General features: G+C 32.5%; 1 protein-coding gene across 3 annotated transcripts in view; it reads left to right on the top strand.

Annotated features, from left to right (window-relative positions):
- Positions 1-26,119, top strand: part of LOC145292149 (sushi domain-containing protein 2-like) — a 454,013-nt gene that overhangs the window by 315,577 nt on the left and 112,317 nt on the right. For 2 of the 3 annotated variants that reach the window (XM_080138278.1, XM_080138280.1), the window contains exon 4: positions 25,290-25,307. The exons of the other annotated variant lie outside the window; for it this stretch is intronic. In XM_080138278.1, coding sequence (XP_079994404.1) covers positions 25,290-25,307 — 18 coding nt within the window. The remainder of the gene's footprint in view (positions 1-25,289; positions 25,308-26,119) is intronic. 3 annotated transcript variants of the gene reach the window in all.

Genomic DNA, 26,119 nt, shown 5'->3' with positions numbered 1-26,119 from the left:
TATATATATATATGTATATATATATATATATATAAGATCTATTGTTGATTCTTATTTATGTTTTTTTATTAGCGATTCTGTGTTTCTGTGTTCAAAAAAGTTTAGCCATGCTGATGACACGGAAACCCACAAACTCTCGTCCATGGATAACTTTCATACATGTAAAAAAATATTGAATAGATATTTGAATAAAATATTCAAATGTTTAATAAACAAAATTAATAATATATGATATCAAAATCAATCAGTGAAAATTAAGTTTACAAGCCAAAAGCTTCTGTGAACTTAAAGCGAATATAAATATTTATGTTTATATCATAGCCCCAACCAAATAAAGTCTTTTTTATTTGAGTATCTAGTTAGACAATAAATTCATGTAAAATATAATTTACAGTCTTAAATCATGCTCTTATATATACATATATATAAATTCTGCCAGTTATGTCAAACAGTAAGTCCATATTTACTGATTGGTATTTGCGATTGTTTTGGAAAATGAATAAATATACGAAGATGAAAAATATCTACAAGAGCTTCGTTCGTTTGTCTATTTTTTGTTCATACATTGCATCACTTTAACACCTGGTTTCTCCGCGTGTCTATCTCTTTTGTATGCTCTTATATATATATATATATATATACACACACACACACACTTTAAAATATAGGTGGAGAAACCTTGAGGCTCGACGTTTCGCCTGTCTTATGTGGGCTTTCTCCACCTCCATTTTAAATTTCATATCCTCGAATTTTATCCATTTTAATAATCATATATATATATCTAGAATTGTATAATGTTTTGTTTAACTTATCTATGCAAATTAATTCAAATTTACAAATACAATTTGACTCAATAATTTATCAGTTCCAAATTTAAATCGCTATTATGTAATTATAGCGATTTAAATCAAGCTTCGAAATTCTCATACGAATTCTCAGTATTTCAGAGAAAATTTATTATGACACAACGCTCTTTAGTAAGCGACCCTGGTCTATTTTAGACTCCTTACCAGAAATGTTTGTAAATTAGCAAGAAAAATGCCAATCGAATTGATGAAGCGGTTTTATTTTTGTATGTAAAAGAATTTTTTTTATAAAGCAAGGATATAGACAAACCAATAAAGATATATTCATTTATATTTGGCATGCCTCCATTTGACACCTGGAATGATATAGTGCACATTTTAAGGAGACAATTGCTCTTCATTTACTAGTGTGAAATGCTATGTTGTTGAATACGGATGAAGATATTTGATGCCTGCCTGATATTCAATTCTCCTCTTCTGTAGGAATACATCAATTCCTTCACTGCAACAATCTGCAAATAAATAAAACGGAAAGTGTTAGAACCTATAAACTTGGTACCTAAGCACGTAAATAGTACCATTGCTTATACTTTAAACAGCATTCACTCAGAGTGGGCTGAGCCGGCACCATCTATCTTTGGTATTGCATTCCTCATGAAAGCTGACGATTTAAAGTCAATGTTTCTGTAATCTCTAGCCATTTGCTATCCCAACACCAAACTCCATGTTAGGTTCCAGGTTAACTTAAACTGTCATCAACCAGATTTCCTTAACGCTGTAAGGAAGCTAGCACAATTGCTTTGTATGGCACGTTTTCTTGTTGACTGCAAATTACATAACCCAGCCAGTACAAATGTTTTGTGAGGATGTCTTCTTGGGTGGAGTTTATTTTGCAGGGGAAACATACTGTATTATTTGAGAGGAAGTGTTTGATGCCATATAAATTTTATTATCAATGATAGAGAAAAATATATTGAACAAATTAAACTTTAAATTACAGTTAAAATTATATATCCTAAAAAGCAAATAACAAACAAGGGTAAAAACTACTAATAAACTTGGGAAACTGTCCAACATACTTATGAAACAACAAACTTAAAGTGATAATTAACTTTATTATTATTATTACGTGACAACAAGCTTAAAATAATAATTTCCGGTTTCAGTAAGATAATTAGACATGGTCAAGCGGACAAGAAAATCGTTAACATAGGGAATTTCATGTTGTTTGAGCGGAAGATAATCCTTAATAAGAAGGGACCATATCTTGCATGTTACAGACACCGGAAGTCAACAAGAGCAGACAATCTTAACTAGAACCATACTCATTGTCTCAGCTGTTCTGAAATCATGTTAGGGGCCTTTTTAACCCACCACAACTCTTAGCAAAAGAAATGACGTCACATTCAGTTGTTTCATATGCATACATGTTTGTTTGTTTGTTTTTGCAAGTCATTGTCAAGTATAATATTGCATTTTCTATTTTTAATTTAAAATAAACACTAAAATGCTGACTGTTAGATATGCTTAAATATATTTTAATGTATACAGCTTTTGCATTTTTTTTTTATTATAGGGCCAAGTGTCTATTAATTATATTGTACCCAATATATAGTAGGTCTCCCCGGTGTGACCCAGTTGTAAAATAAACTTAAATATATTTCAATTTATGCAGATTTCGAACTTATTATAGAGCCAATACTCCATTGATTATTATATTGTACCAAATATATAGTAATGATTTTAAAAATTAAAAAAATGTATGTGCATGACTTGGATGCTATTAGCTAAAGTCAAAACGCATAGCCTTCCATCCGTAGTTGTTAGATTTGATTAGTTTGCTAAAAGTGACGTCAGGATGTTAAAATTTGAGACGTTGATAAACAAATTCAGTTTTTTAATTTAAAAATAGATTTTCAATTTTTTAAAAAATACCCAATGCTCATCCATCTCTCACTTGTCTTTGCTTCAAAACATCAAAAATCAGTGTCAATCTCATTGTTTAGTTTATAGTTCTCATAGTTTTTTATCTGAATGTTTGAATTAAATTTAACTATGCTCATGTAAATTGCAGGAGTCTCAACAATTTTTCTAATTTTGAAGTGATGAAATAAACGTGATTTGGTTAATGAGACTTAGGTTCGAATCACACCAAAGATGTTTTTTCTATATGTATACCTAATGCATGTTGCTATGCAAATTCTTTTTGTGGCAGGCAAATGTTATATTTGCATTACACAACTTTTGGCTGATGAAAGGACTAAAAGTCCTGAAACATATCCCAACATATAAAAAAAAAAGTGAAATACATTGTACATTTTTTGTTCTGTATCCTTATTGTAGACATGTTTTTTTTTTTTCAGTAGATGAAATAAGTGTTATGGACACCTGAAGAAGACTTTGCAGAAACGTAACAATTATGCTTATGAGTCTGGCGCTGACCGACACTATTTCAAAAATTACAATAAAGAAGAAACTTTATTCCTGAATGTTTTAGATGAGGATAATTTGTATTATTTGGACTACTGTTCTCATCTTGAGTGTCATTCCAGTGTTTTGGCCAATGACACCTCTGATCTTCTTCAGGTTAATCTTGTAGAAAAATCGGTTCAAAATTTGTAACCTAGACCCTTTATTTAATGTAGAGTGGGCATAATTTTTACTTTGTCTCTTAGCGATTATGTGTGTTATGGAAACAAATAAAATTTTGTTGTGCCTTTGGTGTTCCAGTAGAGTTTGTCTCTTACATGCATTGTTTCTGTGCAAATGTCTTGCCAATCTCTACCCTGTATTTGAGTCTTCGTTTTTTTTTGTTTGTTTTTTTTATAAATTGTCAGGTACATTGTTTTTTTAATTTCAAGACAGTCATATTTTGAAATGTATTTAAAATTGTACTTGTTTTAGTCAATGGACTAACATAATTTGATTTTGGAAAGTTGGTAAAGTCGGAAATTTTTACCTTGGCGACATCAGATTAATCACCGATCATAATTGGCTGATCTCATTTTTTTTCCATGTGTGTGAAAGGTGATAAATGTATAACAGTGTGGACACACGTTTGGCGAGTATATGCAAATACCGAGCTGTGTGAAATGATGTCAAGATAAGGAAAAAAAAAGAAAGTACAAAAAGGAGAGCACATTAAATAGATGTCATTACAAGAAAAAGTGAGTTGAGTTATTATTTTTCCTATGTTCTTTGTGGCATACTCTTTTTTATTTTATTATTATTTATTTTTTTATTGCATTTTCACCCCAAACAAGGAATGGTGCCACTTTGATGAAGGATCTGGGACATGATTGTGGGAGGAGACTAATGGGGGCAATAATTTAATAGGTCAGTTCTTTCACCAGAATTCTTGTAAACTGGTACCACAGAAGCACATTTCCAGCAGTCAGGAAAGTAGAATTTGTTAAGACATTTGTTCAAAAGTTTGGAGCAACCTCAGCAGAGCAGTTTTTTAATAGTACAGCTGGGATGAGATCGGGTCCACAGGTTTTTGAGGTGTCTAGATTTTTTATGATATCATGCACTTCTGATTTTTAGATCATGTAGTGTGGTTTCTGTCTGCAAAGGAAAATCAGAGTGGTTTGCTCGGTCCAATGTAGAATTTGAGGCAAACCAACTGGCAAGCATGTTAGCCTTCTCTGGTTCCATGCAAGCAACCTCATGATTGTTGGCTAGTGGAGGAATTGTTGATTGACCATTACTTACTACAGTATTGTAGATTTTCCAGAAATCACAAGTTCCTAATTTCTGTTAATTTTTATTTTTATTTTGGACTATTAGTCTCATCTTTATTAGTTGTTGTTTTTGGATGTTTTTATTGGTTCACAACGTTTCGGCCAACTTCCTCTGGCCTTTGTCAGGTGGTAACCGCGACGGATAGGAACTTCGAATCTCCTAACTTCTGGGGCCCGTGGCGCAGTTGATAGAGACGTTGAATCTCTACGGTTCCAGATGAACATTGTCTGAAGATAGCGGTTTCAATCCCACCCAAAGCGTGCCAGAGGTTATTTGGTCAAAAATGTGGTGAGACGACAACAACTACGGATGGCAGTGATGGCTGAGAATGCAGTTAGGAGATTCGAAGTTCCTATCCGTCGCGGTTACCACCTGACGAAGGCCAGAGGAAGTTGGCCGAAACGTTGTGAACCAATAAAAAGATCCAAAAACAACAACTAATAAAGATGAGACTAATAGTCCGAAATAAAAATTAACATATAATGCTCATCTCAAAAAAAATGAATTCCAATTAAGGAATAATATGTATATATATTCCTAATTTCTGTGCTTCAATGTGTTTTCTGTTGGTTTCGGTGTATTCTTTCTAAGCTGTCGTTATTTCTTTCTTGCAATTACTTCTCTAGCTTCTATAAACTTTTTTCTGTTTGTACTGGATTTATGTCAAATAAATCTGCAGTATTCATGCTGCCTTTGAGCAATGGCAGCTGCACAAGTAGGAGAGTTGGGGAGAGTGGGGTTTGCTATAGAACTTCCATTTGGGAACATGTGCTTCAATTACCACTTTAAACAATTCAGTGGTCTCATTTGCGCACTGTTCTGCAGGAAGCGAAAAGATATTTCTCTATGGTGCATCTCTGATGGCTTATAGTACCTTGTCATTTTGAGCAATGGTTCTTCCATTTTGAATTGAGATTTTAAGGTGATTTCTAATATTATCATAGCATGCTCAGCATTCCCAAGTGGGTTATGGGCATTCGTTACACAAGCATCGGGAACTGTGGTCTGAAATAAATTTAGAACTGAGGTTTGCTGATCTTGCCGATCTGGGAGATGGGTCGGAAATGTAACTGTCTGTGATAAAGAATGAGTGAAAGAGAACCTGTTATGCTACCAGCTGAGTCTGTAACGAGAGAAACCAAGCCAATTACTGTGGTGGACATTAAAGTCACTGAATACATGTACTTGTGCACTAGTAGCAAGGAGAGTGCTGTATCTCTGCTGTCAGAGACTTGATTGATTAGGGTACAGTGTTGAGTTGAAGGATACCTGTAGAGGAAAGATAAATAGCTAACACTACATTGCAGGTTATGTTTAAAGTATATGAAGCGTTGGTTGTCTGATTCTAGTTTTGATTCTCTAGTCAAGGGGAGGATGTTTCGAATATAGATTCCAAGTCTGTGTATATGTCTGTTCGAGTCCTTAAGGCAAAGTGGGAGATAGCCAAGCATGTAAAAATGGTTAGAGGGGATGGAGGAACGTAGGTTAGTTTCACTTAGCACCAAGATATCCAAGGAGTTTGATAAGAGAAATTATTCAACATCATCTAAATTAGTTTTAAGCCCGTGGATATCCGTGAATGCAAACTCCAAGGGAGAAGGCTAATTGGTTTTGTTTGAGTTTGTGTCTGGTTTAATCGTAATTTTTGATTGAACGGTCATTTTATCTTATTAAAAAGTTTCAGTCTTAGGGTGAGAGGTGCTGGACAAAGTGGGTGTGTAGAATACCAAACATGCGGCACAATTACTTTGCTACAATGTGTAAACGTGTATACCATGTTACAAACGTACTATGAACTGCTGCTGTTTCAGCAGCATCCATCCCTTGCATGTATCATTTCTGTGCAAATGTCTTGTCCATCTCTGCCCTGTATTTTTGCCTCTTGTTTGTTTTTGGTGTTGCTAACCTTTCTGTTCCTCCTGGTCTGTGTTTTGTAACCGAAACATTGTTGGACAATATGAATACAAGCTACTCCGATCCTAGACCACAGTAAAAAATGTAAATTCATATTGTTTGAATATGAATTTACATTTTTTACTTTTATCTTGAAGTTGTTCAACTAACTTGCTCGTATCTTTTCGAGCAGAACATTTTGACATAATATAAACATTTTGGGTGGGGCAAGTTATTCTGACGTAAATTTCTATGAAAACCTGCCAGGTGAAAAAATTTTTTTTAAATTTTTTGTATATAAAAATAATTTGATTATAACATATGAGTGTGTATACTAGTGCTTTTTACATCATCTTCATAGCTTACTATTTGTTTTTAAAAAATTTTTTTTTTATTCAATTTTCACCTCAAACAAGGCAGTGCAACTTTGAAGTAGGGGGCTAATATCAGGGACATAGTTACAGGGATATTATGAAGGGAGATGAGCAGCAAGATGTCTGTTCACATTAGACTTGAACTTCTGCATGTCAGTACAGTTGGGAAAGCAGAATCCCGGAAGGGAGTAATAATATTCCATTCAAAATAAGTGTCTGGTTAGGTCTGTGTTTCCAACCGTTTTTTCATGTTAATTTTTTGGATATAAAAATAATTTGATTATAACACCTACATACACATTATGTGTGTGTGTGTGTGTGTGTGTGTGTGTGTGTGTGTGTGTGTGTGTATACTAGTGCTTTCTACATCCATCTTCATAGCTTAGTAATAGTAATAATATTCCATTTGAAATAAGTGTCTGGCTAGGTCTGTCATTCTCAACTGTTTTTCCATGTCGGCACACTATTGAGCTCTGAAATTTATCATGACACACCTATCACAAAAAGAAAATGAATATTTATAAACGCTTACCAATGTTTATTCTTATCGAAAATCCAAAATATCTAACAGTTTAAACAAACGATTTATTATATATTTTATTTCTTTGATTTTTTGATATTTGAGCATCAATGTTACACAAGTAAAAATGTACGAGTTAGTATTATTTTAACAGTTTAAACAAACGATTTATTATATATTTTATTTCTTTGATTTTTTGATATTTGAGCATCAATGTTACACAAATAAAAATGTACGAGTTAGTATTATTTTAACAGTTTAAACAAACGATTTATTATATTTTATTTCTTTGATATTTGAGCATCAATGTTACACAAGTAAAAATGTACGAGTTAGTATTATTTTAACAGTTTAAACAAACGATTTATTATATATTTTATTTCTTTGATTTTTTGATATTTGAGCATCAATGTTACACAAATAAAAATGTACGAGTTAGTATTATTTTAACAGTTTAAACAAACGATTTATTATATTTTATTTCTTTGATATTTGAGCATCAATGTTACACAAGTAAAAATGTACGAGTTAGTATTATTTTAACAGTTTAAACAGTTTTGTTCTTTTTTCGTTGTTTTTATTCACTTTCTACCACTTGATTCTGCAACTCCTCCTCCTCAACTGAAAGGTATTCATTCTTCCCTTCTGTAGTGTTTCCCAGCATTTCAGCTTTTTTTGTTCTTTTTTCGTTGTTTTTATTCACTTTCATCAATTGGCACGGATGCATCCTATAAAATGCTCCGCCATGTCTGATTAAGACAAACTGGCCTTCTCTGCCTAACACTTTTGCTGGACCACGCCATCCTTTAAAACCCTGCCTCCGATAATAGATTTGGTCTCCGGTAGCATAATCTTCATCAGCATAAGTTCTGACATTAGACCTGAGAGCTCTCCTAATTCTCTCACTGGACTCAGCTTCCAAAAAGTTTCTCCTTGCACTATGGAGAGCATTTAAATTTTTTCTCACCATGTCACTTGTAGTAGAGGACTCCATAGCAGGTAACTGGTCTGTCAGAATTGAGGGTGTATTTACATTGAAACCGAATACAAGTTCATTTGGACTGTGTCCAGAGTAATTGAGGAGGGCATTTTTTGCACAAATAGCCCATGCCAAGGCAATTTCAGGTTCACACTTCTCATCGTCAATTGTTTTTTTCATTGCCTCAGCAACTATCAAATTATGACGTTCTACAGTACCGTTGCTGAATGGACTTTCTGCGGCAGTAGTACAGGTCTCTATGTTGAGTTTTTCATTCATCTGTCTATAGTGTTCGTTGTTGAATTCACCCCCATTATCACTCAGAAAACGAACAGGAGATCCGAAATAGGTAATCCACATCATAAAGATGTTTTTGATGATCTCCTCCTTCTTCTTTGTTTTGATCAATGTTGCCGCTGAATACCTGGTAGCGGCATCAATGAGATGTAGTATCCACACCTCATTGTGGATGAACTCTTTCAAATCCATGCAAACTGTGTGATTAAATCTATTGCCAAGAGGCAATCCCACAACCGGTCGCAGTGGAGCTTTTTTAAATCTAAGGCAAATTTGACAGTTTTCACAAACCTCCTCAATCGCCTTTATAAATTCCTTGTCATTGAATTTGCCACTTTTTTTAACCAAGGAAACAAGTTTTTCCTTCGAGGCATGAGCAAACTGTCGATGAAGTTTTTCTGCTTTTTTTTTTTTTCTGTGAAAGAACACTGACCAAAATTCTGAACATGTAATACAATGTTCTTAGTACCACTATGATCCAACAACTTATTTGTTAAGGGGAGACAATAGTGCCCTGAAGTTGTGGTCTTTAGTTCAATACATTTATCAAAAATCCAGCACATATCTTTCCGGAAATCTAGCACTATTCCTGCTGTCTTCATTGATTTGTGACTTAATAGAAGAGGCAAGTCGTTTTTCACAATATCTGCTTCGATATAAACTCTTATACCTCCGAGTGTAACCGGAAATTTAGCAACTTTAATTGCTGTGACAGCCACTCCATCACCAAAACAAAAACTCCGGTCTGAGTTCGTATACTTCACTAGTTGCAGGTCACTTTCATTTAAAGTATCCAAATAAACATCAAGCCACACTTCGCCAGCCAGTGTGCGAGTATAAGCAGAATCCAAGACTGCCATTCCAAATGTTTCCTTTACAAGATTTGAAATTTTTTCATTTGTACTGTTCAAATAAATATTTTCTTGACTGAACAACGTAATGTGTATTTGTTCTGTCGCTTCCGTAAACCTGGGCGTATTTCTAGGACATTCTCTAATTAGATGGTTCGGAGACTGACATTTGTAACACAACAACACGTTTCCACTTCGGTCACATGGATTAGATTGTCCTCGACGAAAACGCCTTTTGTTGTTACCCGGTTTAGAATAATTATAGTTGACGATATCGGGCTGTGATTTCACTGCCGGTACATTTTCATCACGATAAATGTCACCAAATACTTTCTTTATCGATTCCTTCATGTTTTGATACGTCAAAACAGAACACGTTGTCCGCGCTAATTTTTCGTTCTCTTCCGATATGTTAACCGCGTTCAAAACAAGAAAAGCTTGCACTCCTTCCGGTAGAATAATGTGGAATTTTTTTAATCTTTGGTACAAAAACTCATAACGAACAAGAAAGTCATTTATACTGGTACCTGACGATCTTTTATAAGTGTAAAATTCCTTAAAAGTCATGTAAGCGCGCGTGTGTTCATCCTTTAAATATATGTCATCCAGTTTCTTTATTAAGATCTTCAAGCCATCTCGTCCGCCGATGTCACTTGTTGGCAATTCACGAACACATTCTCTAATATTCGGTGGTAGCGTCAAAAACACTGCTGGCCCTTTTTTTTCCTCAGAAAGATCCGTGAACAACGACCACATTTCAACGTCTTGTTTCCAGTTCTCGTAAACATCCTCCCCCTCCAACAATGGAGGTTGTTTGTTCGAAGTTGCCATATCCGATATCCGATCTGTCTAGTGCTACAGACAAGCTGTACAAAAAAAAAAAAATTTTTTTTTTTTTTTTTTTTTTTTTTTTCGTTTTGTCGCACACAGAGGGATATCTCTGCTACCATTTGTTAAGACACTTGTAGTCTGTCTAAACTGTACGAACGAACTGACTAAACCAAGATGGCCGACTCCTATTTATATCACCACAAGCAAGGGAGGTAACCATGTAACTGAAGCAAGGGAGGTAACCAATGTCTACATTAACAGTTTAAACAAACGATTTATTATATTTTATTTCTTTGATATTTGAGCATCAATGTTACACAAGTAAAAATGTACGAGTTAGTATTATTTTAACAGTTTAAACAAACGATTTATTATATATTTTATTTCTTTGATTTTTTGATATTTGAGCATCAATGTTACACAAGTAAAAATGTACGAGTTAGTATTATTTTAACAGTTTAAACAAACGATTTATTATATATTTTATTTCTTTGATTTTTGATATTTGAGCATCAATGTTACACAAGTAAAAATGTACGAGTTAGTATTATTTTAACAGTTTAAACAAACGATTTATTATATATTTTATTTCTTTGATTTTTGATATTTGAGCATCAATGTTACACAAATAAAAATGTACGAGTTAGTATTATTTTAACAGTTTAAACAAACGATTTATTATATATTTTATTTCTTTGATTTTTGATATTTGAGCATCAATGTTACACAAATAAAAATGTACGAGTTAGTATTATTTTAACAGTTTAAACAAACGATTTATTATATATTTTATTTCTTTGATTTTTGGATATTATAACATCAATGTTACACAAGTAAAAATGTACGAGTTAGTATTATTTTAACAGTTTAAACAAACGATTTATTATATATTTTATTTCTTTGATTTTTGATATTTGAGCATCAATGTTACACAAGTAAAAATGTACGAGTTAGTATTATTTTAACAGTTTAAACAAACGATTTATTATATATTTATTAATACAAACAACTCATCATAATATGAAATCTGTTTTCCACGGATAACTTGTAACTTCCATCAATAACCTATCCGCAGCACACTAGTAATAATTTCACAGCACAAAACTGTGCCATGGCATGGTGGTTGGGAATCATCTGTCTATTTGAATAATATTAAGAAAAAAATTACTTTTTCTTCCATAAATAATGTCTATGATCAGATATTCTTTCAATAAAATGTTTCTTTAATTCTTTTTAAAACTTAAATATTCTCTCTTCTTGCCATAAAATTGTCAGCTAAATATTCCCTATATCAAGAAAACCAATGTCCGATTTTGAAATTTATTTAAAAACTTTTTTAGTCGATTTATTTAAAAAAAAATTTAGTCGATGGGATGACATAATTTGATTTTTAGCCATTCATTTTATAAGTAGGTAAAGTCGAAAATTTTTTATTTTGCAACATCAGATTAATCACCAATCACCATTGGCCGATCTCATTTAAAATATGTGCGAAAGATAATAAACGTACTATGAATATGAAATGGCTTCATGAATAATTATATATTGAAATCTTATGAAAGCACAACACTTTTCAACCTTTTAGTATCAGAAAATAGGCACAAGTTTTTCTGATTCCGATACCCCGAGAAGTTCTGCTGTCCCTAAGTATTTTTGTTTTATTGCTTCTTAATTTTATTTTCCATGGATAGTAGGAATGATGAATATTTATTGGTTTTAAACTAAATTTCCCCTCGTGTATTTTTATGCTTGCAAAAATATATCCATATGTTTGTGCGGAAATCCAAAACCCTCATAAAAAAAAATCTATATTTAGAAATTTTAAAAGAATAGGAATAGGAATTTAAAACAGAATCAGTAATTGTATTGGAATCGAGAAAAATATGGGAATTGTCCCATCACTATATATATATATAATGCCATCCACATGTAGCACTGTTTTGTTGTATCACAACACCTCAGTGAGGCTAGACTAACATTTTTCCTTAGCCGCAGATTAAACCTACAATCATTGTGTTGATAGTCGGCAGTTCTAACCACTGGACCATGCTCGTAAACGTCTCATTAAATATCCATTAAATAAATATTAGGCCATTGCTATATATATATATATATATATATATATATATATATATATATATATTATGTTATAAAAGACAAAACTTATCAAGGTAGGAAAAGCTCAACAAATATATATAAAGCTGAATGTCTGTGTGTATCTGGTCACGAATAGGCTCCTATATGGTTGAATATTTTAAAAAACTGATTACATATAATAATAGAAGATGTATCGAGACACAGGAATGGGTATGTTTGATCTGGCAGAACGGTGGTTCATTAAACTTGTGGGGTCTACGTTCGCACCTGGTCCACAAAGTATGGAAATAAAAAATTAAAAAACAAAAAAACCTTTACAAGTGTTTTTGATATAGATGTACATAAGAATACTTTGATAAGTATGTTTTAACTTTAATAGGGATGGTATAATAAAATTTTGGGGTCTGCGTTCGCGCCTGGCCTTCATAAAATGGAAATAGGCACAAACTTTAATAAAGACTTTTCATATCTATCTGCATAAGTATACTTTGATAATTATGTTTCAGTTTGAAGAAATATGGTATAATAAAATTATGGGGTATTCGTTCGCACCTGACCTCCATAGAATGGAAATATGTCACAAAGTTTAACAAGGTTTTTTAATATAGATCCACAGAATATTGTGATAAGTGTTTCAGCATGAACAGGTATGGTATAATAAATTATGGGATTTATTTATTTTATTTTCACTGTCATCATATTTTGCTTTGGTTTTGATACCCCCAAATTCAACCCAAATTTACAACCCTTCCTTTTCATAACCTATCATACTTTCATAAAAAGTCCATTTTCTGTGGACTGTTTCTGAACCCAGTCAACGACCGGGTACTTTTGCTAGTATATATATATATATATATATATATATGTATGTATATATATATATATATATATATATATATATATATATATATATATATATATATAATAAAATGTTTCCTATTTTTTTTTATTTCGCCTGAATAGATCAAGAGGGATTGCAAATTGAGTTATGATAACAGAACTTATGCATTTATGATCTGAACATTTTGTCTCTCTGTTGCAGATATTGATGGTGTGAGGCTCTAAGAAAGCAACTTCCTGTCATGTGGCGTTGAATTTTTGACAATAGTGTATTGAGAACGGTGATGACTATGTAGAAAACTAAATTCTGGGGCACAAACGGTCGCCTTTTTAAATGTTACTACTCACACCTTTGTAGCTCAACTTTCTGGGTTAAAACAAAAAATAGGACCCTTTACTTTTGAAATGACCTTTTATTTATATATATATATATATATATATATATATATATATATATATATATATATATATATAAGTTGTAACTTCTATTTGTTCATAACTCCTAGTTTTTTTATGTATACCATCGTAATCATAAAACATGTTCTAATTAACCGAAGTACTTTTGATGAAAGTAAATACAATAATATTATGAGGTTAGGAATAGAAAATACTTCTTTTTTTTTCTTACTTTATTGCATTTCATTTTCAACCCAAAACTTAAAGAAATTAAAAAATAAGAATATAAATATTAATAAGGGTTCAAGAGTACACATGATTGGAGACCATGGAAACATCTATGATGAGTTCAGATACTATTTTATTTTTATCAACGAAAGCAATTTTTACAAAAGATCATAGTCACCTTATCACTAATAATAAAGTCTTTGCCAATAAATGACTCTAAAATAAAACAAAATAAGCAAATCAGTCTAATTTGAAAAAATGTCAGTCATTTTTGTGATCCATTGAGTTTTATTTTCACACATTTTTCATCTCAGCCTTTTTCGATTGGTTTGAGATATTTTGGGATTTGACCTCACTTGTACTTATTAAGTTTGCATATAAATATATCTTTTTTAAGTTTGCATATATATATATTAGTCCTGACAAAGGTTATTCTATTAATATGAAATGTTAATGTTTTTGTAAATCTCTATAATATGATGCAAGTTATGGTTTCGGTAGTGCTCTGGAGGTTTCTCTGGTCTTATATTTTTGTCTCCTTACTTAAATATTGCTGGAACTTATATAAAGCTGCTTTTCACTCTTGCAACATAGTTGGAATAACAAATAAAATCGTTATTGTGTGTTCAGCTGATCCAAACTTACATTTTATCAAACTTCTACTTTGGAAATTTATAAGTTTTTACATTGTAAAACTTATAAATTTCACTAACACACACACATATATATATATATATATATATATATATATATATATATATATATATATAAACTATATTATTATTAATAATAATAATAATAATCCGTTTAACAATTGTTTTACCTGCTGGCATGTGTTGGATGGCTTTTCAAAATGTACTTCCAAACCAACCAATCACTCTTTATTTATCCCCCCTTTCTGTCAAATTCATTTTTGCTTCTTTGTCCTGGGTCTTCCTGTGTCTCTTCTTTCCAATTAACCACTAACATATGTCATATTTATACTCTCCTCGAAATGGATATGGATTTATTGAGATTCTGTGTATCCTTATGCTTTTACATAAACAACTATTTTTAGTTTGAACTGCATCGGCATAAAAACAACTAAGATTAATAAATAAGATTTTTCTTTTTGTTAGCGGTAATGCATAACAGAATTCAGTACCAAAAATGTTTTTTTGCTTTGAGAGGAAGATTTTAAAAGGTTTTACGAAAGAGGATTTTATTGACTTGGAAGAGATGAAATAAGATTAATGTGATAAAATAGTCTCAAATTGCATACCTCAATTCAGAACGAGTATTGCTAGAGTCATATTTAAAACTGGGAGTGCGACTTCCTCCTTCCAATTGACCCTTCTACTTCAACTGGTCACCCATTCTTTAAATATATTTTCTACCTCAACTCTCACCCATTCTTTAAATATATTTTCATACTACTATAGATACATAAATTTCAAACAGATTTTTGTTACTAAGACATACTCTGTCGATTCTATTCTTTCCTAACAAACTTTTGAAAGTACGACTAAGATAAATCATCTTCATCTTTGGTTTAATGTATGGCATGTGTTGGACGGCTTTTAGAAATTGACTTCTAAGCTAATCTATCTCTGCCAGGTCTTTATTTGTCCTATTTCTCAAATCCATCTTTAACACTTCCACCCATGTTTTCCTTGGCCTTTGGTCCTCCCCTGTAGGCTAACCCTGCTACCTCAACTGTTCTACATCTACTAACGCAAGAACTCTCAACCATTCTTTCAACATGACCAGATTAAAAACGAAGAATCATATGACATATCCACCATATCATCTTCATATTATTTCCATGCAATGCATAGCCTCAGCTGGTCATGTTTTACTTTTATACAACATCAAACTGCATATACAGGCTCTTCCTTTAGTTGAAAATGGTAATGCTCTGCTCATTAGTGATGACAGAAGTTCCCTTTACTAACTTTAGCAATCACACTAGCACTAACTGGTTTTTTTATTAGATTAAATCTTAGTTAATGTAGGGCAAATATTTGGGCTCGTAGCACTGCCATTCCTCAGCATTGTGGATCATTGTGGATGCACCTGTGGATCATTCTTTATTAATTTGCAAAAAGATTTCATGATTGTTTACAAATTCCTATCTTTTATAAAAGGACTAGCAGACGCCTGGCGTTGCCCATTTGTAAAGTATGCCTAATCATGATATTTTATGTAGATTTCGTATTATTATTGACCCAATTTTCTATTATATTGTACCCAATATATCGTAGTGGCATCAAAAGTTAAAATCGCTATCAGTTAGAATCGAAACCCAAACGTTTATCAGGTTGACAAGAAAGTTCTTGAGATTTTTTAACTTTTAAATTCAGATGAATGTATCAAAAATTTATTGATTGAAATAAGCAGCATTAGAATCAACACAGAATCTTTTGCCAATGCAAAACAAGTGTATTTATGCCAGTAACATAAATTTTGCATTTTGGTGGCACTGAAGTTGCTGAAGGCGTTTTTGATAATGCTTAGGTCTTTTAAGCATTTCTCATGCAGAAAGTTGTCAAGATGCTTTAAAAAGTGGTAGTCTATAGGTGAGAGGTCTGGAGAGTATGGCAGATGAGGCAATTTTGTAGCCCAATTTGTTCAATTCCTGCATGGTTGGTTTAGCAACATGTGGTCAGACATTGTTGTAGAGAAGAATTGAGCCTTTTCTGTTGGCTAATGTTGGGTGTTGTTGTCAAAGTTTCTGAGGCATTTCATTCATTTGTTGGGAGAATTTCTCTGCTGTAATGGTTTCGATTGTATTAAAAAAAAAACTAAGAGATGAGACCAGTCGCAGACAACCAAAGAATCAGTATAATCTTCTTTTGGCTTCGGAAAGTGTCATGGAGCTTCGTCAGCATCTAACCACTGAGCTGAGCTGAGCATTGCCAACTGTCGCAAAGAACCCACTTTTCATTGCAAGTCACAACCCAGTTGGGCCCTTCTTGTTGCATAAAAGAAGGGAAGATGACCTTTATAACGGCATTTCTTTTGGTTATCATTCAATTTGTGAGGTACCTATCAAATTGTTTTATCTTTTCAATCTCTTAAGTGGTTGGAAATCATCGTATGTTACGTCTAATTCAGTTGAACATTTGTGGATGGATTGGCTCTTAATTGATCGTTGTCAACATCTGATGGCCAACCATTATGCTGATTATCTTCAAGACTCGTTGCCGCCAGAAAATTTCTTAAAACACCATTCTGCTGTACGTTCATTAGTGGTTCCTGGGCCAAATGCTTCATTGATATCACAAGCTATTTCAGCAGCTTTTCGGCCTAGCTTGAATTGAAGTAATTAAATTGTGCGAATTTGCTTTTTTCCATTTTGTATTCAACGTTCTGAAATGGCATAATTGTTTTAAAACGATTGTAATTTAAACGATTAGAGCAAAAAATGTTCTTTAAAATGATATATGAAGTAAAGGTATTATAATGAAAACTTATTTGAAAATACATCATTTGAAATCAAAATTAAAAATTCGGCAAGAATGTCTCAACCTTATAGTAAAGAATCCTCAGATTCACTTCTACGGTTCGTGCTGATTATTTATAGAGGGTGGAACAATAAATGTGTCGCCCTAAAGAAAACAACACTACTGCTTTATTTTGATTCTTTTAGTGAAAAAAAATTGAGGTAATTTAATTATGTAGTAGAGCTGACATATATTCAATGTAGCCGCCTTCAGCCTCAATCACTGCCTTGATATGGGTCTGGAACTGGGAGCATGTCTTTTCCACAAGCACTGGCAGGAGTTGAGTGAATACTCTACAGATGGTGGCGATCAGGCTGGCTTTGATGTTGTGGAAGGTCATGTTGGTGATGTGCTCCATGTATGACCAAACGAAGTTGTCCAGCAGGTTCAGGTCAGGGTGAGGATGAGGATCGAGTGATAGAAGGATACAGAATCGTAGCACTCCTTCTGAAGCCAAACCTGGGTCTCTTTGGGCGTGTGGATTGGCACCGAGTTCTGCTAGTGGCCATTTTAATGCACCTGTGGATCACCACACTTTTCGGCATATCAAAGTTCTCTGGTGTTGACTTTGAAGCCGATGTGATGTGGTTCTCATTTGAAATTACACCAAAGACCATAACTATGGCTGGAAACTGTTTTCATCACTCTGGGCACATCCCTGTTATTTGTAGTCATCTAGCGATGCGTTTTGAGAATGTGGCAATGGTCAGGTCATAACTTGGATCGGTAGAAAGCACAAGTTGTACCGTGGCACATTTCTGATCTCGCTTGTTAAACATTTTGTCACTTTCAGGTGTGATAAAAGGCTTATCGCTCTTAGGATTTGTACACAACTGGCCAACTAGTATGTGGTCTGCAATAAAAAGAAAAAACCGGTTTTCATCAAATGGAAATGGAAACATGTCATCTTTTCTAGGGTGACAATTTTATCGTTCTATCCTGTATCTATAAACTTTTATTAACAACTAGTTTGTACCCGTTAATTGAGCAGTGTTGGTTCCGTATCTGGGGATGTCAGTTTCCATCGTTATCTAGATTCTATGACATTTGAAAATTTGAAATTCTGTGGGAAAAGAATAAGCTTTTTAGTATTTGCATGAAACGGTATGTAACTACGATGAATGTATTTATGTATTGCTTTTATTGGTAAAAATATTAGAAATTATGTTTCTAAGCAAAAATAATTAGTTTTGAATTAATACCAAATACCTTTGGCTCCCAAAGCCACCAGCATCTAGATCATTGTTAAGGTGGCTTGCTCCCTGTTTCCTATGGTAAGGTCCTATGCAGTTCTGGGAAGTTAACCTTCCCAGGCTCTGCTTTCTCGCCTTTTGAAAAGCGGGTTAGTTTATTGCTAATCGTCTAAAGCACCTTGTGTGTGTGTGTGTGTGTGTGTGTGTGTGTGTGTGTGTGTGTGTGTGTGTGTGTGTGTCTGTGTGTGAGAAAGAGAGAGATGGGAAATGCCTAGAAATATTTTACAGGTTATAATTCTCTCTCTCTTTCTCACACACATGCGCATAAATCCCGCTTTCTCGACCTTGCGTCACATCTTCTGAAGTGAGAAGGAAATAAACCTCCCACCCTTCTATGTAGAAATTTTTTTTTTCCAAAATTTATCCAAAAGAAAAGTAACTTGGACCTTTATTATTCCTAATATTCATAAAATTGTCTTTGAGATGGGTATATTTTCTGATAACACCACATTCTATAACAGGCATGAGGGGGAAAACAAATGAACACATATCTAAGGAAATGGCAGAAACACTAGAGGAAGACCTCCATTCTGGAATGGGGACAAAAATGAATGGTCACATTCAATGCTGCCAAGACTAAGCTTGTTTCTTTCAATAACTACAAGAAACCTTTTCTACCATCAATAGTAATGGCCAAAAACACATTACCTGAAAGTACTTCTTTTAAACTCCTCGGCCTAATGTTCACAGGGAACATGAGCTGGAACAGATACACTGAGAGTATTATCAAGGCTGCTGTGAAGAAAGTGGGCTCTTTCTACCGTGCTAGAAAGCTACTTCCGCCTGAAAGTATCCTGTACCTCTATAATGGTATGGAGTACTGTTGTCACATTTGGGCTCGTGCATCTGCTATTAGTCTTTCACTTCTGGACAGGGTTCAAAAGAGAGTCACCAACCTGATAGGTCCTGAACTGTCATCTAAGCTTCAGCCACTGTCCCATTAATGAGATGTTTCATCTCTCTGCCTGTTCTTACAAGTATTTTAATGGTGAATGCTCTGACGAACTACAAGCACTTGTACCCTCTCAACGTAAATACTCCTGACAAGCAGATAAATCCCACTCTTACACAGCAGAGATCCTTAGGTGTAAGAAAGCCTTCTACTCCAATAGTTTCTTCCCCAGAACTGCTAAACTTTTGAACTCTCTTCCAGGATCCTGCTTTCCCAACTGTACTAACATGCAGAAGTTCAAATGTAATGTGAACAGACATCTTACTACTCAACTCCCTTCATAATATTCCTGCAATTTATGTCCCTACTTCAAAGTGGCACTGTGCTTTGTTTGGGGTGAAAATTGAATAAAAAAAAATAAATAAAGAAACTTAGTTTTAAAAAATATATTTATATATTCAAAACAAGAGTTAACATTTTTAATTTTAAGTCTTCATCAAGAAGGTTTAGGCAATACTTTTTTTTTTACTTGCCATGATGAGGCTTGATGTAGTCTCTATTTGTCGAAGATAGATGTTTATCGTCCAGTTCAGTGTGTTAGCACTAGATCATGCATGTATGTGTTAAAATTGATAGAAATCCACTGTTAACAAGCACAATGAAAATGAAATTAAAGAAACAAAAAAGTGTAGTATTTTTGTTTTACTTTTTGTCTTTTTGGGGCCTCTCTATTAAAGTGACAACATTGCTTACAAAAAATCCCTTGCGTTTTCACATCAAAAAGAAAATCGATTTTGGAATCTTAAGTAGGACGACCCTTGAAGTGAACGTAGTATTATTGTGATTGAATATTCCAGCTAGGAAAATGATAGATACATATATAAGATACAGTGACAAGGATGACCATAGATCTCCTCCTCCATAACACTTTGAATGGCTTTGTGTGCCTAATTTAAAAAAAAAATTTTAAAATAAATTTTACAAAGTGTAGTATCTGTCGGATGCTACACTCGGTCTATTCTGTCCTCGGTCAGTGAAGGATAAATCCTTCTTGACTAAGGCAAGTTTTATCATGTCCTAATCTAGAAAGTCTCGTTATACGGAACTGGGTGTTCCTCGCATTAACTAAACTAACCTTTGTCTAAATTTGCCCTCCTGAGGGAGACAATTAAATGGGAACAGACTACCTTAAAAAATACGAGAACTTTTTCATAGTAAGGATATGTTTAGTATATAGAAAAATCATCCTTACCCATTCATTTCAATTATGCTCTTCCAATTACGACAAGAACATTAACCTATTAACTTGCATCCTTCATGGTTTCTCTATAACTGGTTTTTCCAATAAATAAAATGTTAACGACTCATAGTATAATTATTTTTACTAATAAATAAAATACAAAAGCGAAAATAAAAAAAAACGTTTTCTTAAATTTCTTCTCTAGATTTTTCTTTAAAAATAGATGTTTATGATTGTTGTACATGTTTTCTCTTGTCCACGCAAACAAGCCGACTTTAGAACTGGATGGATGAAGTTTCTTAAAAGGGGAATGGAATATAAACGTAAAAAGGACAATGTTAACAATCTGGTGTGTAAATTTTGACTTACAATTAAAAAAGATATCAACAGATTTTATTCCTGTGGCAAATATGATAAATATTTACTAACTTAATTGTTTTTATAAAGTTTATGATGTGTTGGGATCACTTTTTCTTAATCCATGAAGTATCAGTTTCTGAAGTGATCAGCCATTAATAGATTTTGCCATGTAGATCATTAATATAAAAAGCATGACTTGGAGCATATTTCCGTTTTTCTCGAAGTGACAACATGCTTACAAAATCCCTCTTTTTTTTTAATAACTGAACCGATAGCATCCATTTGTTCACTGATTTTATTTTTGTCTATATAAATTCTATGACATGTACGTTTTCGTACACATTTTGCTAAGTTCGCTTTTTCACAGCAGGGGGGGGGAGCTTTGCCAGGTCGTAAAATACAGTTAAATATGATATTTGAATTTTTCCAGATTTCATATATATCATGTTATAGTCGTGATTTTAAAATTTAAAAATAAAGTATTTTGGTGCCATCAGCTTGAATCGAAACCGAAAGCAACACTGTAGCATTCAAAGTTATTTAGTCTTTGAAGTTATTTAGACTTTGAAGGCTTTGAAGTTATTTAGGCTTTGGAGTCTTTGAAGTTATTTAGGCTTTGGAGTCTTTGGAGTTATTTAGGCTTTGGAGTCTTTGGAGTTATTTAGGCTTTGGAGTCTTTGGAGATATTTAGGCTTTGGAGTCTTTGGAGTTATTTAGGCTTTGGAGTCTTTGGAGTTATTTAGGCTTTGGAGTCTTTGGAGTTATTTAGGCTTTGGAGTCTTTGGAGTTATTTAGGCTTTGGAGTCTTTGGAGTTATTTAGGCTTTGGAGGCTTTGGAGTTATTTAGGCTTTGGAGTTATTTAGGCTTTGGAGTTATTTAGGCTTTGGAGTTATTTAGGCTTTGGAGGCTTTGGAGTTATTTAGGCTTTGGAGGCTTTGGAGTTATTTAGGCTTTGGAGGCTTTGGAGTTATTTAGGCTTTGGAGGCTTTGGAGTTATTTAGGCTTTGGAGGCTTTGGAGTTATTTAGGCTTTGGAGTTATTTAGGCTTTGGAGGCTTTGGAGTTATTTAGGCTTTGGAGTTATTTAGGCTTTGGAGTTATTTAGGCTTTGGAGTTATTTAGGCTTTGGAGTTATTTAGGCTTTGGAGGCTTTGGAGTTATTTAGGCTTTGGAGGCTTTGGAGTTATTTAGGCTTTGGAGGCTTTGGAGTTATTTAGGCTTTGGAGGCTTTGGAGTTATTTAGGCTTTGGAGGCTTTGGAGTTATTTAGGCTTTGGAGGCTTTGAAGTTCCATTGGCTTTGAAGGCTTTGAAGTTCCATTGGCTTTGAAGGCTTTGAAGTTCCATTGGCTTTGAAGGCTTTGAAGTTCCATTGGCTTTGAAGGCTTTGAAGTTCCATTGGCTTTGAAGGCTTTGAAGTTCCATTGGCTTTGAAGGCTTTGAAGTTCCATTGGCTTTGGAGGCTTTGAAGTTCCATTGGCTTTGAAGGCTTTGAAGTTCCATTGGCTTTGAAGGCTTTGAAGTTCCATTGGCTTTGAAGGCTTTGAAGTTCCATTGGCTTTGAAGGCTTTGAAGTTCCATTGGCTTTGGAGGCTTTGAAGTTCCATTGGCTTTGAAGGCTTTGAAGTTCCATTGGCTTTGAAGGCTTTGAAGTTCCATTGGCTTTGAAGGCTTTGAAGTTCCATTGGCTTTGAAGGCTTTGAAGTTCCATTGGCTTTGAAGGCTTTGAAGTTCCATTGGCTTTGAAGGCTTTGAAGTTCCATTGGCTTTGAAGGCTTTGAAGTTCCATTGGCTTTGAAGGCTTTGAAGTTCCATTGGCTTTGAAGGCTTTGAAGTTCCATTGGCTTTGAAGGCTTTAAAGGCTCTGGAGTTGTATTGGCCTTTAAAGACCTGTGTTTTTCAATTTAAAATCTGTTTCTTTTATTTATTTTTTTTTCTTTTATTTCTTTTATAGCAAGTCCATTCAATTTGCACATTTAGCATTAAAAATACTTGTGACAAATCGACCAATCACATCAGTTTTTATAAAATTGCTTGGATGCATCATAAATAAATTGCATATCTTAAATCTGTACACTCAGCAATGAAAATATTTCAAATTGAAACAGGACAGATCTACAAATTTTTATAAAAGTACATGGATACATTTAAAAACCAATTCAACAAAAAATTTTTTTGTTCTTTTAATAAAACATTTTCATTTTTTCCCAAACATCCCCTCGTTCTTTTTTTTTTTTTTTTTAAGAAATTGCTAGTGTATACAAGACTGGGTACATACAGTGAAGCATTCTCCAGTTTTTCTAAATTATATATATAAATTGCTTGAATTTTTAAAATTGGATCTAAATAACATTTCAGCTGACAAATCAAACTTTGATTCTAACTAGCCAATTTTCATCTTTTATTGTTGTACTGTCATTTACTATAAACCAACATACATTGTTATCCAAAAATTCATAAACCAGGTCAGGCCGTGTGATAATATATGTATATTTTTAAATACTCACCTTAAAAGACCACCCCCAAGGAAATTAACACTCATTAAAAGATATTCACCATAGGTATGACTGTTTTTTACTCGCTTTTAATAGACATATTTGCAAACTAATAAATCTTAAACACTGGTTAGTTCAGAACAAAATTATCAAATTTTGTCCCCTTCTCCGATTAATCTGATTAAAATTTTTTAATTAAATTAAAAAAAAGATTATATTTGCTGCATTTTTGAACTTTTTATTTGTTTTTTTTTTAACGTTTGTTTTATTTTCTTTAACTGATTAATTCTAATCACTTTTTATTTCGTTTTTGCAACTTTTAAAAATATTTAATTAAAACAAATTTTCTTGAACTCATTCTATAGCTTTGAATGTTGTCTGTATAAATGTTGTGTGTTAAAGATTTTGTAATTCTTACATCCGTTCTTATCTTATTTGTTTTTGTCACTGTCTTTTGTCTTTTTCTTTTTTTTTTTTTTTTTTTGCTGTCTTTATTTTCTTAGCGAATCTGAAATCTATGAACACTTAGAACACACACAAACAAGTAACATGTTAATAATCTTCACTAAGATAATCTAAAAGCAAATATATTTTTGGGTCGCTTTTAGTTTATCGATATGAAAGTCGTTATAAATATCCAAAATGATTTGTCAAATCTGAATGATTTTATTTTTAAAGGCAATGAATAAAAATAATTGGCATAAATTTCAGATATTTGACAATTCCTAATGAAATAAATTTTAATTCAACCATTTAATTTTCTTATTTGTATTTGTTTTGCTTTTCGGTTTTATGCAAATTTGTTTTTTTGCAACCGCCATTATCAATTATTTATATATAATTTCAATGTAAACAAACAAATTAAATTTGAAAAGAAATTTTCAACAAAAAATGTCTTCCCTCCCCTGTAAATATTGAATTTTTAAGGAGAATAATTTTACAAAGCACTTGTTAGGGGGCATGACTATTTTGCATTAGACTTGCATAGAAAGTTGATCCCTTCTGTTTAAGATGGGATTTTTTATTGTTTTTTTTTCTTACTAGTTTAAGACTGATAATTACAGTAAATTTAGTTTTAGCAATATTACCAAATAACTTCACGATATATCTATCTTTCAAGTTAATTTCCTGTGTGACAGAAGATATATTTTGAAACCGGATGTAACTAGAGTTATCTGCTCTTAGAAAATCTTTTTGAAGAGAAAAGATCAGATTTATTTTAAGTGTTTTTATTATGGTGTTAATCAGTATCACATAATGCCTTAAATATAGTTTTTACTCAAGAAAACGACACAAATCATGATTTTTAGTACAAAAAAAAAAATTGCTGCAAACACATTTTATTATAAATTAGTAATCAGAACCAAATAAATTATTACAGATAGAGAAATTAATTTAACCAATTTTCTTTTCATCAGAAAATGTTGTTCTAAAGAATAAAAACATGAATTGTTAACTGTAATTTTATAAAATACTTTGTACCGTTAAACTAAAAACGATCCAACTATTCTACATGTTATAGTTTAAGAATAAGAAATATAAGAAAAGTGTAATTTAAATGTGTTATATTTATGTGTTTTTTAATTACAAAAAAAGTTTGTTTTAAAATTTAAACTAAAATTGAATGCATTTTTTCCTGTTTAAAACAAAAAACAACAACTTTTCTTTGTTATTTATACAATTTCTTTTTACTTGAAATGTCTCTTTCAGTTTTCAGAAATTGTGATGGTAATTATTTCCCATCTCCTTGCCTGCATGCGAATGATGCTTTACATTTAAAAACAAAAAAAAAATGAGAAAAAAGACTTGGTTATTGCAGCATTGGCCTTTTTTATAGGCATTTTGGAACAAAAAAAAAAAAACGAAACCTGTTTATTATTGTTGTTGGACTTTTTGTTAGTTTTGTTTGTTTTTTGATTCTTCCCCTACCTCACGTTTTTTTTTACCCATTGTCTTGCATTTTTTGTGTATTGCATTCAATTGTAGATATTTTTTATCACGTGAAAAGCGAACAATCAGATGGTGGTAAAATCTTTTTATTTTTAGATGTTCATCTTTTCAAATTGATTGGATGACTCAAATATGGCTTCTTGATGCATTTAAATCTGCATTTAACAAAATATATTTAAAACATGTATATTCACTTATTATTCCAGTTTTTACTTTATATATAGCAAAAACACACACACTCATCTGCACATTTCAAATATGTATTTTTATCTGTAAAATTGTTTCTTTCTTTGTTACAATCTAAAATATTGATCTAGTGAAATACAATTTCACTAAATTTTTCAATTGTTTGAAAGTAAAATTGATTTTATTTTTATCATTATCATACAATCCTGGAAAAAACATCAAATATAATGACATTTTTTTTTTAGTTTTATTCTATTAAAATATATTAAATATGAAAAACTATGTAAGAACCTTCAATAAAATTTTGTGTAGATTTTTTTTTTAAACTCTGAGGGAGAAATTAGATTCAATAATTTTTATTTTAAACTCAAACTTTTGAAAACTGCAAGGAGTAAATTGTTTTA

Source organism: Euprymna scolopes, chromosome 13, assembly GCF_053919585.1.
Source record: "Euprymna scolopes isolate OS-2025 chromosome 13, ASM5391958v1, whole genome shotgun sequence".
Lineage (NCBI taxonomy): Eukaryota > Metazoa > Mollusca > Cephalopoda > Sepiida > Sepiolidae > Euprymna > Euprymna scolopes.
This window is presented reverse-complemented; position numbering and strand designations above follow the sequence as displayed.